A 13,337-nucleotide genomic window follows, 5' to 3' on the forward strand; every position below is an offset into this window, starting at 1 on the left:
ATAGCCTGAGTCGCTTTGGCACGTTAAACCCCCATAAACCAAACTAAAACAAGAAAATTTAACAAAACACTCAAGGGACTTATTTTTTGAAATAAAAAAATGGGCTAAAGAACATGACCTTCAATATGTGTGGCACAGGGATGCTAGGATTTTTGTTCGGCGCGGGGATGGGTAGCGTGCGTGGCGCATCCAAGCAATGAACGAACTGGATAGGATTGCGAGCAGTCCTCATTAGCTCACTTGATTGTTTTTGGTTGTTTTGCCCAAAGTCTGTCATGGATGTATCTCCAAATGATTTTGACAAATATGTTGGCGGCGACTTTCAGTCTTCCTTTAAACGGACTATGCAAAGAATTTAATGTCGCTTGTAAATGTTTTCAAAGCTTAGAAATGGTGCTAATGAGCATTCACACTAAGTATAAGACTTCGGAACTGAGCCGGACATTTATTATGAATTTTTAAAAACCGTGTTTTTTAAAATTCGCAGGCCGATTGGTATGCTCGTAGTGACTGATTTTGGAACTAAAATCGTGAAAAAAAGACGTCACACTAGCCATGACGTCGCCAGGCTACGACATGCTCTCATTCGCTGGAGCCACGGGCACACTTCCGGTAGCCGTGAAAATCGTCTGCTCGTGCCGCCGCGCGACCCTCTTGGGCAAGCGCGAGCCAGGGCATCGCCTTTGCGCATATGGTTTCAATTTTCCTCTGCCGCCTTTTTCTGTCGGGAGTTCTGGAGCCACTCGCAGTGTCTTTTTCGTCCTCCCGAGATGAATACGCCTGGCTCTGTCGTCTGCTGCAAACCCAGTGACTGGCGAGGTGTTGAACTCGGGCATGTTATACCTAGATACGTGCGTGAGCGAGCTGCCTGGACGGAACGCATCCGACTGCCAGCGTCGCACGCCCGCCGACGTCTCGGCGTTTGCGGTCGACACTTCGCACCCGACGCTTACTACTATAACCCAGCGCTCGTTCGACAGTCAGGAATGAACGTCAAGCACCTGAAGCTTCGACCGAAGTCCCTGCCGACACTGTTTCTTCCCACCGGGAAGGTGAGTTTCCAGCTTACAGCGATCGGCATGAGCGTATGCACACGATATGCTCTGCGATGGATGACAATTTTATATACGCGGATTGAAAAAAGGTGACGGATTTACTTAGGGCTCAGGACGTATTCGAGGTGTTAACTGTCGCGGAGGGCAAAAATAGACTTCTTGAGTTAGAAGAGCGCTTTTTATGGCATAGCATTGTCAGCGGGGTAGTACGTCATGATATACAGCTGAGACGTTAGCAGGCTGCATAGTTAACTAACATTAATCGAATAGTTCATAACTATCACTACTGGGCTCCTTAATTACCGAGAGGTTGTCAGTGTGATGCACATGTAGGGTGGTGTAAGGCCGCGCTTCATTAACGTGCTCTTTTAAATTCATTTAGCTCGAGTCCCCTGCGGGCCTCCGGTCTACACGAAGAGTTTCCAGTAATGCACCGGGCTCCCCTGCCGCGTGTCCCCCGCAAACATTAACGAAGGCTTAGGAGTCACTGTCCGCTTTATAGCATCGGTGCGACGGCCGAACCAGCGCACCAAGAAAACATTGTGCGAGCCGGGAACAGGCGCTTCTACGGAAATGTGCGTAGAAGCGAGCTGCCTTGTATTTTGCGGAGGGCCCTTTCCACCGCCGGCATTCTTGATGGCGCCAAAGCGTAGCGGGCCGCCGCCGTCTGACATTTCCTCAACGAGCCAGAAAATTAGTGGCCCTGCCAGTTAGCTGAAAAAAAGAATAAAAAAACTCGTCATCCTTCGAGAGGCGACGCGCGGGCACGGCGTTAAAGAAAAAAAAAGCATCACGCGATAAGGGCAAGAACTCCCGCGGGTAGACGGTTCTCGGAGTGTTTTCATTATGTGCGTTTTTCTTTTAGCCATGCCCTGGACTTGAGGTTGTGCCCAACCTTCAGGGGCTGCAGCTGCCTACATTGGTTTCGAAGCCTCGAAATATGCCCACCCTAACTTCGCAGTTTGCGAAACCTGCGAAAACGCAAACAAATGCATTAGAAGTCAGTTTTGTCTAGTTTAGCTAGAGGCCTCGTGCAGTGGAACGTCTTGTTCTCTGTGTGAGGATTCCTTTTTTTTTAGTTAGACTGTGTGTGTGACTCAGCTACTGTAACTCTGCACTTGTACATTTATGTAAATATATTTCCTTGTTTCATCGTCTGCATTCATCAATCGCCCCCTTCAAACACCGCCGAATTCATCACGTTTGGAGAGGCTTCCCATCTCCTCCGAAAAATGGAAATAATCATCTAGAAATTACTGGTGGTTTGAAAAATAATTTTTTTCCAGCTCGGCAGCATCCAACAGCCATGTCATGCACTGCAGTCCACTACTCTAGCTCCAGCTCACACAAGCCTGGTGAGAACTCGTATTGCATATGGTACATAAACTTGCAAGAAAAATGTTTCTTGTGCCAGTGGCTAATGTAACCTTTATGAGCTATCATTTGATTTTTCCAACTATTGTTTACTTTAATACGGACACCTCTATTAAAAGTAGTGAAAGAACTGAAAGATAGAATTCATGAAAACGCAAAACAAAGAGGAGGTTGTGGGGGAAGCCTTAATATGTTCAGCCAATGTTTCGGCAAGAGAACTCTTTGTCTTGGAAGTGTTCAGTAGGAATTCACAGTTCCTGCTGAAATATTTTGAATCGAATGGTTTTGCGACCTCCTGGAGGTGAATTATGACAGCTTCATTGTATTCGTGCTTGCTTCACAAGGGTAAAAATATTCTGTTTGCACGTGCCTCTTTTTAGGAACCAGCGCACACTTGCACATGTTCTGCTGCCAAACTCACAATGGCAACACAGACCAGGAAGGAGAGCCTGCTTGCAAGCAAAAGAACAAGGGAGTGCCAGTCTGTTGGTAAGTAAAAAAAAAGTCAACAAAGCAAGCACTTTGTTGAGCTAAAGCATTCCGGTACTTTATACATGTGTGTACAGCTTTTAGGAAAATAATACCAGCCAAAAGAAGACGCACACAGGAGAGTGGGATTATGACAGGAAAGAGGTTTCACTCTTGTCATCTTCCCAGTTTCCTGTGTGCGTCTGCTTTTGGCTGGTGTTATCTTCCTTGACGCAATGCACAAATTTGTGCAAGAACGTGTTTTATTTGTATGCCTGATTTGTATATTATGCAGTAATAATTGTTTTGCACTGTGGTAGCTACACAGGTATCCCTGGGCCTGTAGGTACTGGTTTCGGGCGGGACCCAGACTGATCCGTGTGCCCTCCAAGAGTCTCCAGCGGAGAAAGTTCTCTGCAAGCAAGGAAATACGCACACTGAGGCACTCTTACTACCGCCTACCAGCTTAAGGTCTTGTGGTGCCTCAACACCACTGCCGACCATTTCCTCAGCTATTGAACTGGCACCGCTGTCCCCAATTGCCTCGGTGCCTTTGGCAGCACAGCTTGAGGACTCTTTCTGGGACTGGCAGGAAGATGATGACGAGGAAGAACAGCCGGCAGAACACGACACGACATACATGCCATCATTTAATGACACCATCAGCAGGTATGCAAAAAGTGTCACTCCTACTCAAAATATGTCACCTGCTCAGGTAGCTTAGAGTATGCTTGTAGTTAGCATAAAAGAGCGATACTTTCTTTACGAAAGCACATTTTAGTTCTCACTGCATTTGACTGTATATTGTATTTCTAACTGAACACGAGTAATGGGCCTGCACCTAGGCTGAGACCTCCAACAACACTTTTGATGTGGTGCTGAATGCAACATGTTACACTAAGGGATTGTGCAGAGTGTTATCATGACATATATGCATGAGCTGAAGCATTTGTTAATACTCAGACAAATAACATCAGGTAGTTTTCAGAAGCACAACAGGCCTGGCAGCCGTTTTGCAACTGTTGACGAGTCTTTCTGATCAGCATTGTGAAATAAACGGGGGCTTACTTTCATGTATTGGTTCTATTCATTGTTAAACACCATGACCTACTCTCAATTCGCATGACTGCGAGAAAGAAGATATTACTCCATACCATGTTGTATGTACATAAGAAAGCCTAGATGAGCGAAAGGAATGTGCTGTGAAATGAAATGCGCTGTATTTTATTTGCAGTGACCAAAGGATGGATGTCCAGGCACCCGTCCATGCTGAACGGAAGTTTATTGTATTTGAGAGCTGTTTGAGAGAGCTCATGGGCATATGTCACGTGTGCAGCCAAGTGTGCCGCTGTGACTTCACAGTAAGGGGCATCCTACTGATAGTGGAGGGTGCCTGTCCTCAAGACCACCACTTCAAGTGGAGAAGCCAGCTATTTCTAGGGGGTAACCCAGCTGGCATCCTTCACTTGGCTGCTGGCATCCTGTTTTCCGGATGTCCAGTGGCGGCATCACTTCGCTGCCTGGGCTTCATCAATGTGCAAGCGATATCGCATCGCACTTTCTACAATTACCAGCGGGGATTGCTTCTGCCGGCTATCAATGAGGTTTGGCTTTTTTCCCACTAAGGTGCTTTCAAATTTAAGCAGTGTCACATGCGCCCCGGTCTTTAAACTAGCATGTAGCAAACAGCGATCTGTTGTAGTATATCCATATTAGAAACTACATCTGTTAAGAAAATGTGCCAGCAAAGGAAGATGCAAGTGAATGAACATAACGAACACACATATTACCACAAATCCCTAGGTGTCTTTTTCACAGCCTGCATGGCAAACAGGCATTCATACAACAGCACTGTTATAACTCTGGGATCGAAATATGAGCATGCGATAAATGTAAATACTGATGATGTATGCATGTTACGAAATACCTCTTGACTTGCGAGGACAAAATAATATTTGATTTTGCATTCAGCTGTTTCAGCAACGGCAGGCCCTGCTGTTGGCTGAACTGAATTGTGTGGCGGTGGACCTGGCAGGCGATGGGCGGTGTGATTCACCGGATAATAGTGCCAAATACTTGACGTACAGTGTGCTGGCCACACAGCTTGGGCCCATTATTTATGCTGCACAAGTGCAGGTTGGGGAGGTGAGTTTTTGATATCTCAGCTTTCAAGCACTGAGATGAATCAGTACAGCAAGCTTATCGTACCTCTTTATCCAGTCACCTGCAGTCCCGAACAGTGTGTCCATGGAAAAGCGGGGGCTCATCAAGTGTGTGGATGCACTTGAAGAGAACGGCATAGTCTTGAAATCCCTACCACAGGTACTGTTTCAGTTGCTGCTGAGTAGAATGAAAAAAAAATCTTAAAAGCATGTGATGGCGCCAATATTGAGAGCCTAGTTGACCATATTCATTGCAGCGATAATGAATTCGTTAAGCTTCACATATTAGACTTGTAGTAAGCTATTCCCACTTTAGAGAGTCCTGAGTTATGTCTACATCCAGTTTGTTAATTCACTATTCCTTAGTGCCTTGTTCCATTTGCTAGCAAGTTTGAATTTTGTGAATGGTGTGAACTTTAACATTACTGATGCCATCGTCAACTACACACAGTAGCAAAAATAAAACTGATTTATCTTTCGCCACTGCATTTTTGTTTGGTGGCATGGGAAAATACTAAACTGAAATCAGAATTCTCAAGTGCTGAAACTTAAGGCTCTCAGTTTTGTGGTGAATTCAGACCAAGGCTTATTGATCAGCACGAAGCTCATGGAGTGAACGTGATGTTACTTTTCCAGACCACACCCTGGCGTGAGGAGCTACTGTAGAGTCAGCAGGCCACATATGACACACTGGTATGATGTTTGGCATGTTGCCAAAGGTTATTTGTAGTGCGCCATTTCTTGGGTGGAGACGTCAAGACATTTTTATAATTGTGATAATTCCATGCATTCTAGGCCTCAAGAAGAAGCTGGGGGCTTTGAGCAAGAAGCACCCCATCATTGCAGAGTGGTCGCAGTGTATTGTCAACCATTTGTACTGGGTAGCTGGCGCCGGTGAAGGCAATGGGGTCCTCGTGGTCAGCATGTGGAGAAGTCTCCTGAACCACATCTGCAATGTTCACGAGGGCCATGATCGACCCTACTGCAAGTGTATGCACGGTCCCATGGGGCACAGGCACTGGATGAAGCCAAGTAAATGATGCAAAAAGCTTCGTGCTGGACATTGAATTCTATTATTTTAATGCTTCTGGTGTACAGCTTGCAATGAAACAAGGCAATGAAAAAGGTGACACCCGACTGCTGGCCGCACTCTATGACAAAAAGAAATTACATGCGTTGCGCACTGTAGCACGAGTAGGGTTTGGATTTTTGCGGTTTTATTTTCTGAAAATTCGGCGTACCTTTTTCCGCAATTAATGCACCAATCTTGTGTGATCAAGGGTCACTTCAAGTTTGTCGCTGTATTTTTGCCAGCATGAACAGCTGGTACCACCGAAGCAACCACAGATATCCGTCGGACGTCCGAACTAGATCCGAACGTCCTGTGACGAGATTGGACGCCCGTCGGACGTACGAACAGAATCCGGTTTCGGATATACTTATCCGTACGTTCATCGGATGTACGAACAGTGTCCAGTTTTGTATATCCGCATGAAAGACGAAGCGTACGTCCGAGGTATGTACGGCTGAGTATTTTCCCAGGACATGAGTATGGAAGATTTTTTATTTTTCGCACAGAAAATTTGCGCCTTTCGTGTATGTATATTTTGTATTCTTTTTATCGAGAAAGACTTATCCCGGAAATAAATTTTGTGAATTTTATGGGCAAATTGGCTCGAAATCGCCGCATATATTCAAACTGCATATCTGCTTCCATAAATTTTTTGCATCAGCTACAGGGTTTGACGCGAATACGTTTGTAAATTGGACCAATTCTACAATCCTTTCTGTAGTGCAAGGGCCGCCAATGACCCAAAATAATTTAAGGGTGGAAGCAGGTGTTGCACAATTTTGAAGGATCTCAGTTACTAATTCTAAATTTATAATACGTCTACAAATTATCGCAATTGTGCGACATCATGTCCAATTTGTTCGTTAAACTTGCAATTCGAAAGACGCAGGAAGCGCCTGAAGCTCTTCTGGAACGCTGGAATGTCGTACTGCGCCGACTTTGGATGAAAAAAGGCTTAGTGTGAATGCCATAGGTGATTGCCTATGAAGGTGAGTAGAAAACTGCTTGAAAATTATTTTTTGGCAATGCAGCAGGATCATATAGCATTCAGGGTCATATGCATATAGCATTCGTTCGTAAGAGACGGGTTGAAAGCATGAGGCGATGGCTTCTTTGTTGGCCGCGAACATCACATATTCTTTCCGCGCAAAATGTGTGATATACATGGCTTGCACCGACGTCATCAACAGGAATGCTGGGATACGCGGCCGCCATATTCATGACCCACCGCCGCTCCGTGCGCACTGGAGTGGTCGCGGTAGTGCCAGCTCGTGTTGTTTTCCGCGTGTGCGTAAGCGTTGCAGTATCAGCATGGTCAACTGCGCCGTTGTGGGCTGCTCCAATCGCTGCGACGTTACAGGGAGAAAGAAAAGGCCAACTAGCGCGAGGTTTTTCTCTCTGCCGAAAGTGATCGAAAACCAGTGCGAGCGAACCAAGACTGAGTGCGAAGCGCCGCAGCTTGTGGTTAGCACGCATAAAACGTGCTAATTTCAACCACGAAAGCCCCAATGTGCGCGTCTGCGGTGTGCATTTCATAAAAGGTGAGCCCACTGTATGTATCTCCGTTTTGTAGAAAAAAAGCCAACACGACTACGTGGAACGCTTTGAAAACAGCTTTGCGTCCGCAGGAGAACCGTCCAACCTGTTCGACGAGACAAATCCAGACTGGGCCCCGTCTCTCAGTCTCGGCCACGGGACCAGGCATGCTGATTCCGCGCGGCACGATCGCAGAGCAAAAAGACTCGCTCACAAGCGACGGGCCGATGTTGAAGCGACAGCAGTGGCATCGGAGGCGTCGCCGCGTGCCTGTCCCGATTCCCCACAGCCACCGCAAGCCGAGGAAGTCAGCGCCGATGAAAATGAGACAGGTCAGTAGGCATTTTTTTTTCATAGTAATGCATGGTCATTTGTTTTTGCTTACGATGCATTCCAAGGCCTTTGGTGCGTCGGTCCGCTTACCTAGTGCTTGTGATGCCTAGCCAGCATGCAATTTCGCTGGCTGCCACTCTAATTTACGAGCTTATAAACTTTTTTTTTTATACAGGAATCGCTGTTCAAGCCGACATGACCATGCAAGACATACAGGCACTGGAGCAGCATTCTGTAGTGCTGAATGAACATCTGTACACATTGCAGAAAGAGAAAGAGCAGCTCGAGGTGACTGAAGACTCACTGAAAAGTTGTGAAGCAAAGGTGCGACTGTACACTGGGATGCCAGACTTTGCTGTTTTATTTGCTGTGTTCGAAGCACTAGCAAGCTTCATTTCACACAATGTCAGTAATAAGCTCACAAAATTTCAAGAATTCGTTCTGTTCATGATGAAGCTAAAAGTAAATCTGCAAAACGCTGACCTTGCATTTCGGTTCAATATTTCAGAGGCTACAGTATCGCGCATTTTCGACAAGTGGCTGCACGTGGCGTATTGCAGACTTAAAAATGAAATAATCTGGCCCATACGAGATGCTTTGCAAAAGACAATGCCACAGGCATTCTACGACTCGTTTGGTGCGAATGTAGCAGTCATCATCGATTGCTTCGAAATCAAGATAGAAAGGCCATCATCGTATCTTCCAAGATGTGAAACATGGTCCCAGTATAAAGGTAGCAATACAGCCAAGTTCCTGATTGGGATTGCTCCACAAGGTGTTGTTACATATATATCCGAAGGTTGGGGAGGCAGGGCAAGTGACAAATATATCACCGAACACTGTGGGTTTTTGGACAACTTGGTGCCTGGAGACGTTGTACTCGCAGACAGGGGTTTTAAAATCAGCGAAAGCGTTGGTTTCTACTGTGCAAAGCTTCACGTGCCAGCGTTTACCAGGGGAAAGAAACAACTTTCAGCAGAAGATGTGCAGAGCACAAGAAAGCTCGCAAACGTGCGAATACACGTGGAAAGAGTAATTGGACTCATTAGGAATAAGTTTATTTTTCTGAAGTCTGTCGTGCCAATCGATTACGTTGTGTGCCGGCCAGGAGATGAAGTCGCACCACTCGACAAAATTGTAACTGTGTGTTGTTTGCTATCTAACTTGTGTGCATCAATTGTTGCTGCACCAAATGACACCACTGGACAGCAGGCTTCAGCCTCAGTGGATGAGTGATTGTGAATCCTGCTTCAGCATGTCTGAATAAAGCACTGGACAGCAGGCTTCGGCCTCAGTGGATAAGTGATTGTGAGTCCTGCTCCTGCATGTCTGAATAAAGCAAACTCAGAATCTGCTGACGGCATTGTCATTTCTCAACGCCAGATTTCAGCGTGTCCCATATGGGCCACGTGTGTTCCAGCCTCAAGACGCACTTCCAAGGTTGAAACATGAGGCAGCCGTCCAAGTTGTGTTACATGTTGCTTAGCCTTTGGGTCCTTTGCACTCTGGACAAAACCACAGTGTAGTTTTTGGTGCTCGCTTGAGTGCCACGCATGAAAAGTGGAACCATTTGTAGTGGCAGGATGCGTTGTCACAAGCAACCATCTTTCCAGTTTCTGGTCCACGGCAAAAACAGACATCACTGGGAGAGTTTACCACTGGACCAGCATGCTGCCTGGTGAAGTAGGTGCTGAAAAGCTCGGGCAGGATTGCATGAATGAAGAATTTTCTTCCAGCAGCCAGAATTTCCTCACAAAAGTGCCTGTCTTTCTGTATTTTCTCCACGTGCAACAAATTAGGTGTCCACACCACGAAGTCGCACCACTGAACATCACATACAGCCATTTGTGTCGGCACTTGGTAGAAATATCCGTGTTGTCGCCGTAGCTGGACTACACCATTGACAGTTTCCAGGCAGGAACCTGCAGTAGCCATCTCTGTAACGTCCTTCACTTCCCTAAGCGAAAATGGGCACTTAAGTTCAACAACACCCTTCCCACAGCATGCGCAACAAACAAGACCGTCTGGTGTTGCTCCAACAAACGGATATCTTGTACTCAGCTGCAGCCCCGACTTGGAGCACTTGAACATGTCGTGCTTCTCGGATTCACTGGTTTGGTATGCCCTGAAGGCACGGGGCTCATTTTTCACTCCCTATGTGATGGCAGGCGTCTTCAGCGACTGCTTTTCAGGATAGCATATCAGTTTTAGCAGTGATATGCTAGTGTTATCAATGCTTGTGTGGCACACCCTTTTCATTACAGAAGCAGTCGCCCTGCCCGCTCGGTACAAAAACCAATTAGACGAGCTGCTCTGTTGCCTTGTCAAAGCTTCAACGGCCTTTACGGTCTCTTCACTTATAATTATTGATGGCATGACATCATTGGCTTTCTTAACCAAAACATCCAAATCATGCGCCAACATTTCTTCGGAGTAGAGGTTTCTCAAAACGGCATCATGCATCGGTACAGGATTTTGAAAGTGTCCATCATATCCGGGGAGGACTGAAAAAATTGAAGAAACAATGCCGGCATCCTGAATTGAGCCGTAAAGCTTGGTACGCTCCTGCTCTGAAAGTGGCGGGACATGAGCCCGCTCCTTGACTGGACCTGCCTCAAAGGAATTGCTATCAAGCTGCCGTTTTTTCCCTTTAGATGATGTGAAGTTTATGTCCTTGAGTCGCTTATATTGTACTTTTTCGACATAAGCGGGCAGCCACATATTATCCTTCTGGGTGCAACTTCTTGACTTCATCATTTTGATGCCGGTCTCAACTGCAAACAAACAGGCTCCAACATGGGAGCATGCTTCCCCTGCTCCAGCCATACATGTGCAGTGCGCAGTGATCACAGCGCCATCCTTCTTGCACAAAATCCACACTTGGAGAGGTTTGAGCCCCAGCCTCTGTGAGTGGTTCACCTGCGAAGACAACGAGAAAAAACGTCGGCTTTACTGACCTATCGTTTCAAAATTGCTGCGGTTCAGTTGCACTTTGCCTAGGGATGTCGTCTTAGAACAAAACATTTGAGCCGTTTTTTTTTTCAGAGTTGCGGTGCACGAACTTGTCTGTCTGAACCTGCTCATTTGCAATGCCATTCAGACTGTGCAAAATAAAAACAAAGGCACATAATGGGAGCTGCAACTCGGTTCTTTTAATCTGTGGGAGACTGCGCTGCCCAGCTCGGACTTGGCTGTTCAACGCCGGGTCCTCGAGCGAGCCACCGAGGTCATCACGAAGCAAAGTATTCTGATCACCTAGATTTGACCTCAAGTTCCGTTTTTCTGTTTGTTTTTTGGAACCGATAAGGTTTTTCCGCCTCCTTTCACGCTTTGCGGGCACTTCACGTGCTCGCGTACATACATAACCGAATGTCGCGCTTCAGATGCGCCGCACAGAGCGCTTAGCGCAAACGGCGTACGGACCATTCGTCACAGCTTTGCTCATACAGATTAACAAGGTTTGCAATCATCAAATGGATTCGTAATGCTTACCTCGCCGAGCAGGACAACTTTGCCGTCCTGGAATTCCTTGGCAGAAAGGTGCTTCACCCAGCCGCTTGTAAAATAATGGTGGGACTCCAAAGCTTTGTACGCTTTCATGTTTTCCAAAGTCACATAGTTCGCGGAAAACACAAGATACGTGACGATGTCGCCGTGCGAAATCTCGGGGAAGCCACTCACATCGGCACTTGTGTCCACTCCGGGCCGCAGCGTGTATGGATCGATATCATCGCACAGTTTCAACTTGTCTTCGTAACGAAGGCGAATACTGCCGATGAGTTCAGAGTAATAACCCGCGTTTAAAGGTTCATGCGGCGCCATAGCAGGCACAAATCGGATGAAGAAGAGCTGTGAACGGTGCCGGTGCCACGAATTTGAAAGCATCCGCGGCAGCACAGCACTGAACGAAGACTGAGCGACTGGGTCACAAGCATGGTCGCCGGGTCAACGAGCAGGCGGATGTGACGCCACGTGCAAGCCATGTATACTGTGCCAGTTCACTTTCTACCATCGCCATAGATAATCTGATTTCGGTGCACTTTCTGCTAAAAATCTTTTCATCATAGTCAGTTTCACAGTTTTTTATACCTCATTCATCTACTACTTTTCATGTCATGCTTTATGTGTTGAAAAATGAGTGCTATTTCACTATTTCCTGTGTGATATGTTTTTCCGCGGCGACGTGAAGATAGCATTGTTGGCACTGGCTGTGCTGCGAGTCTTGTTGAGTACATGAATGCATTTGTACTCCTGTCACACTGGATTTGAAACAGTTGACATTCAGTACATAAAGTGCCATTCAGCTTCCTTTGGTAAAACAGTGTCTGGTAAAACGGTGCCATTGTCTAGTGATAGCAGTATCAGTAAGAAAACATGCATGATATAAAAGTTTACTACACATCTGAATTTTATTGTCAGTATACTTATTCTTTCTACATTCATTTAAAGGCTATAAATTTTGATTAGAATGCTTGCTTGAGACTTGATAGGTAATAGGATTGCTCTGTAAACACTTCTGTTAATTGGTTGATGTTTCCTTAGGCTACTGCATTTTTGCACGAGTTTGACAAGACTGATGTTTGTTGCTTTGTATTTTCAGAAACTGTGGGTGGGAAGATTATGGATGTGCTTTCCAAGCTCGTCATACCTGAAGTCAGATATTTTACGAATATAAGCCACTCCTCTGCTTATGTACATCAACGGCAATAAAATATACCTGATGTACTTTAAACTGTTTTCCATTTTATTTCCTCGCGGGAGTGAAGAAAGCATGAATGCACCATATGTGCAAATATCCGAGGAAGATCCGGCAACGGATGTCCTCAAACGGACGTCCGACAGCGAGACAAACGTATACCTTTGGACTCCCATCGGACGGCCGACGGACGTCCGCCGGCTGTTTGCGGATGTTCAGCGGACGTCCGGAACATCCGAAACGGACCTCCGTCAGCCGTCCAGTGGATATCTGTGGTTGCTTGGGCAGTAATTAACATTCATATGGTAGTACTTGGAGCTAGATATGCAGTATCTATACTGTAGGGAAATAATGCATGCCAAGTTTTATATTTATTTTTTGCAGCCTCAGAAGCCTTCACGAGCCTCAAAGCAGTCATAGAGTCTTCTTCGCTTCTACGCGACCTTCACCAGCTCTCTCCAGAGGTTCAGACGTTCTCATTGGAGTCCTTCAACAGCGTGCTGATCTGATTCGCTCCTAAGGCCAATGCTTTCTCACCGGATATGATGCTGGCTAGGTACATGTAGCTCTGAAAAGTGGTTTCTAAGCGTATAACCCGCTTAATACATTTTAGGACCCAGCTCGATGTCCTACACTTCAAT

At 46.2% G+C, this 13,337-nt stretch overlaps 1 protein-coding gene across 1 annotated transcript; it reads left to right on the forward strand.

The window, feature by feature from the left end:
- Positions 1 to 986: 986 nt before the first annotated feature.
- Positions 987 to 6,099, forward strand: LOC144120179 (uncharacterized). Its single transcript, XM_077652601.1, has 8 exons — positions 987 to 1,052; positions 2,864 to 2,918; positions 3,410 to 3,566; positions 4,234 to 4,501; positions 4,869 to 5,042; positions 5,118 to 5,230; positions 5,696 to 5,778; positions 5,855 to 6,099. The coding sequence occupies exons 1-8, from the start codon at positions 987 to 989 to the stop codon at positions 6,097 to 6,099; spliced, it is 1,161 nt and encodes a 386-aa protein (XP_077508727.1).
- Positions 6,100 to 13,337: the final 7,238 nt, after the last annotated feature.

This window comes from Amblyomma americanum, chromosome 2, assembly GCF_052857255.1.
Source record: "Amblyomma americanum isolate KBUSLIRL-KWMA chromosome 2, ASM5285725v1, whole genome shotgun sequence".
NCBI lineage: Eukaryota > Metazoa > Arthropoda > Arachnida > Ixodida > Ixodidae > Amblyomma > Amblyomma americanum.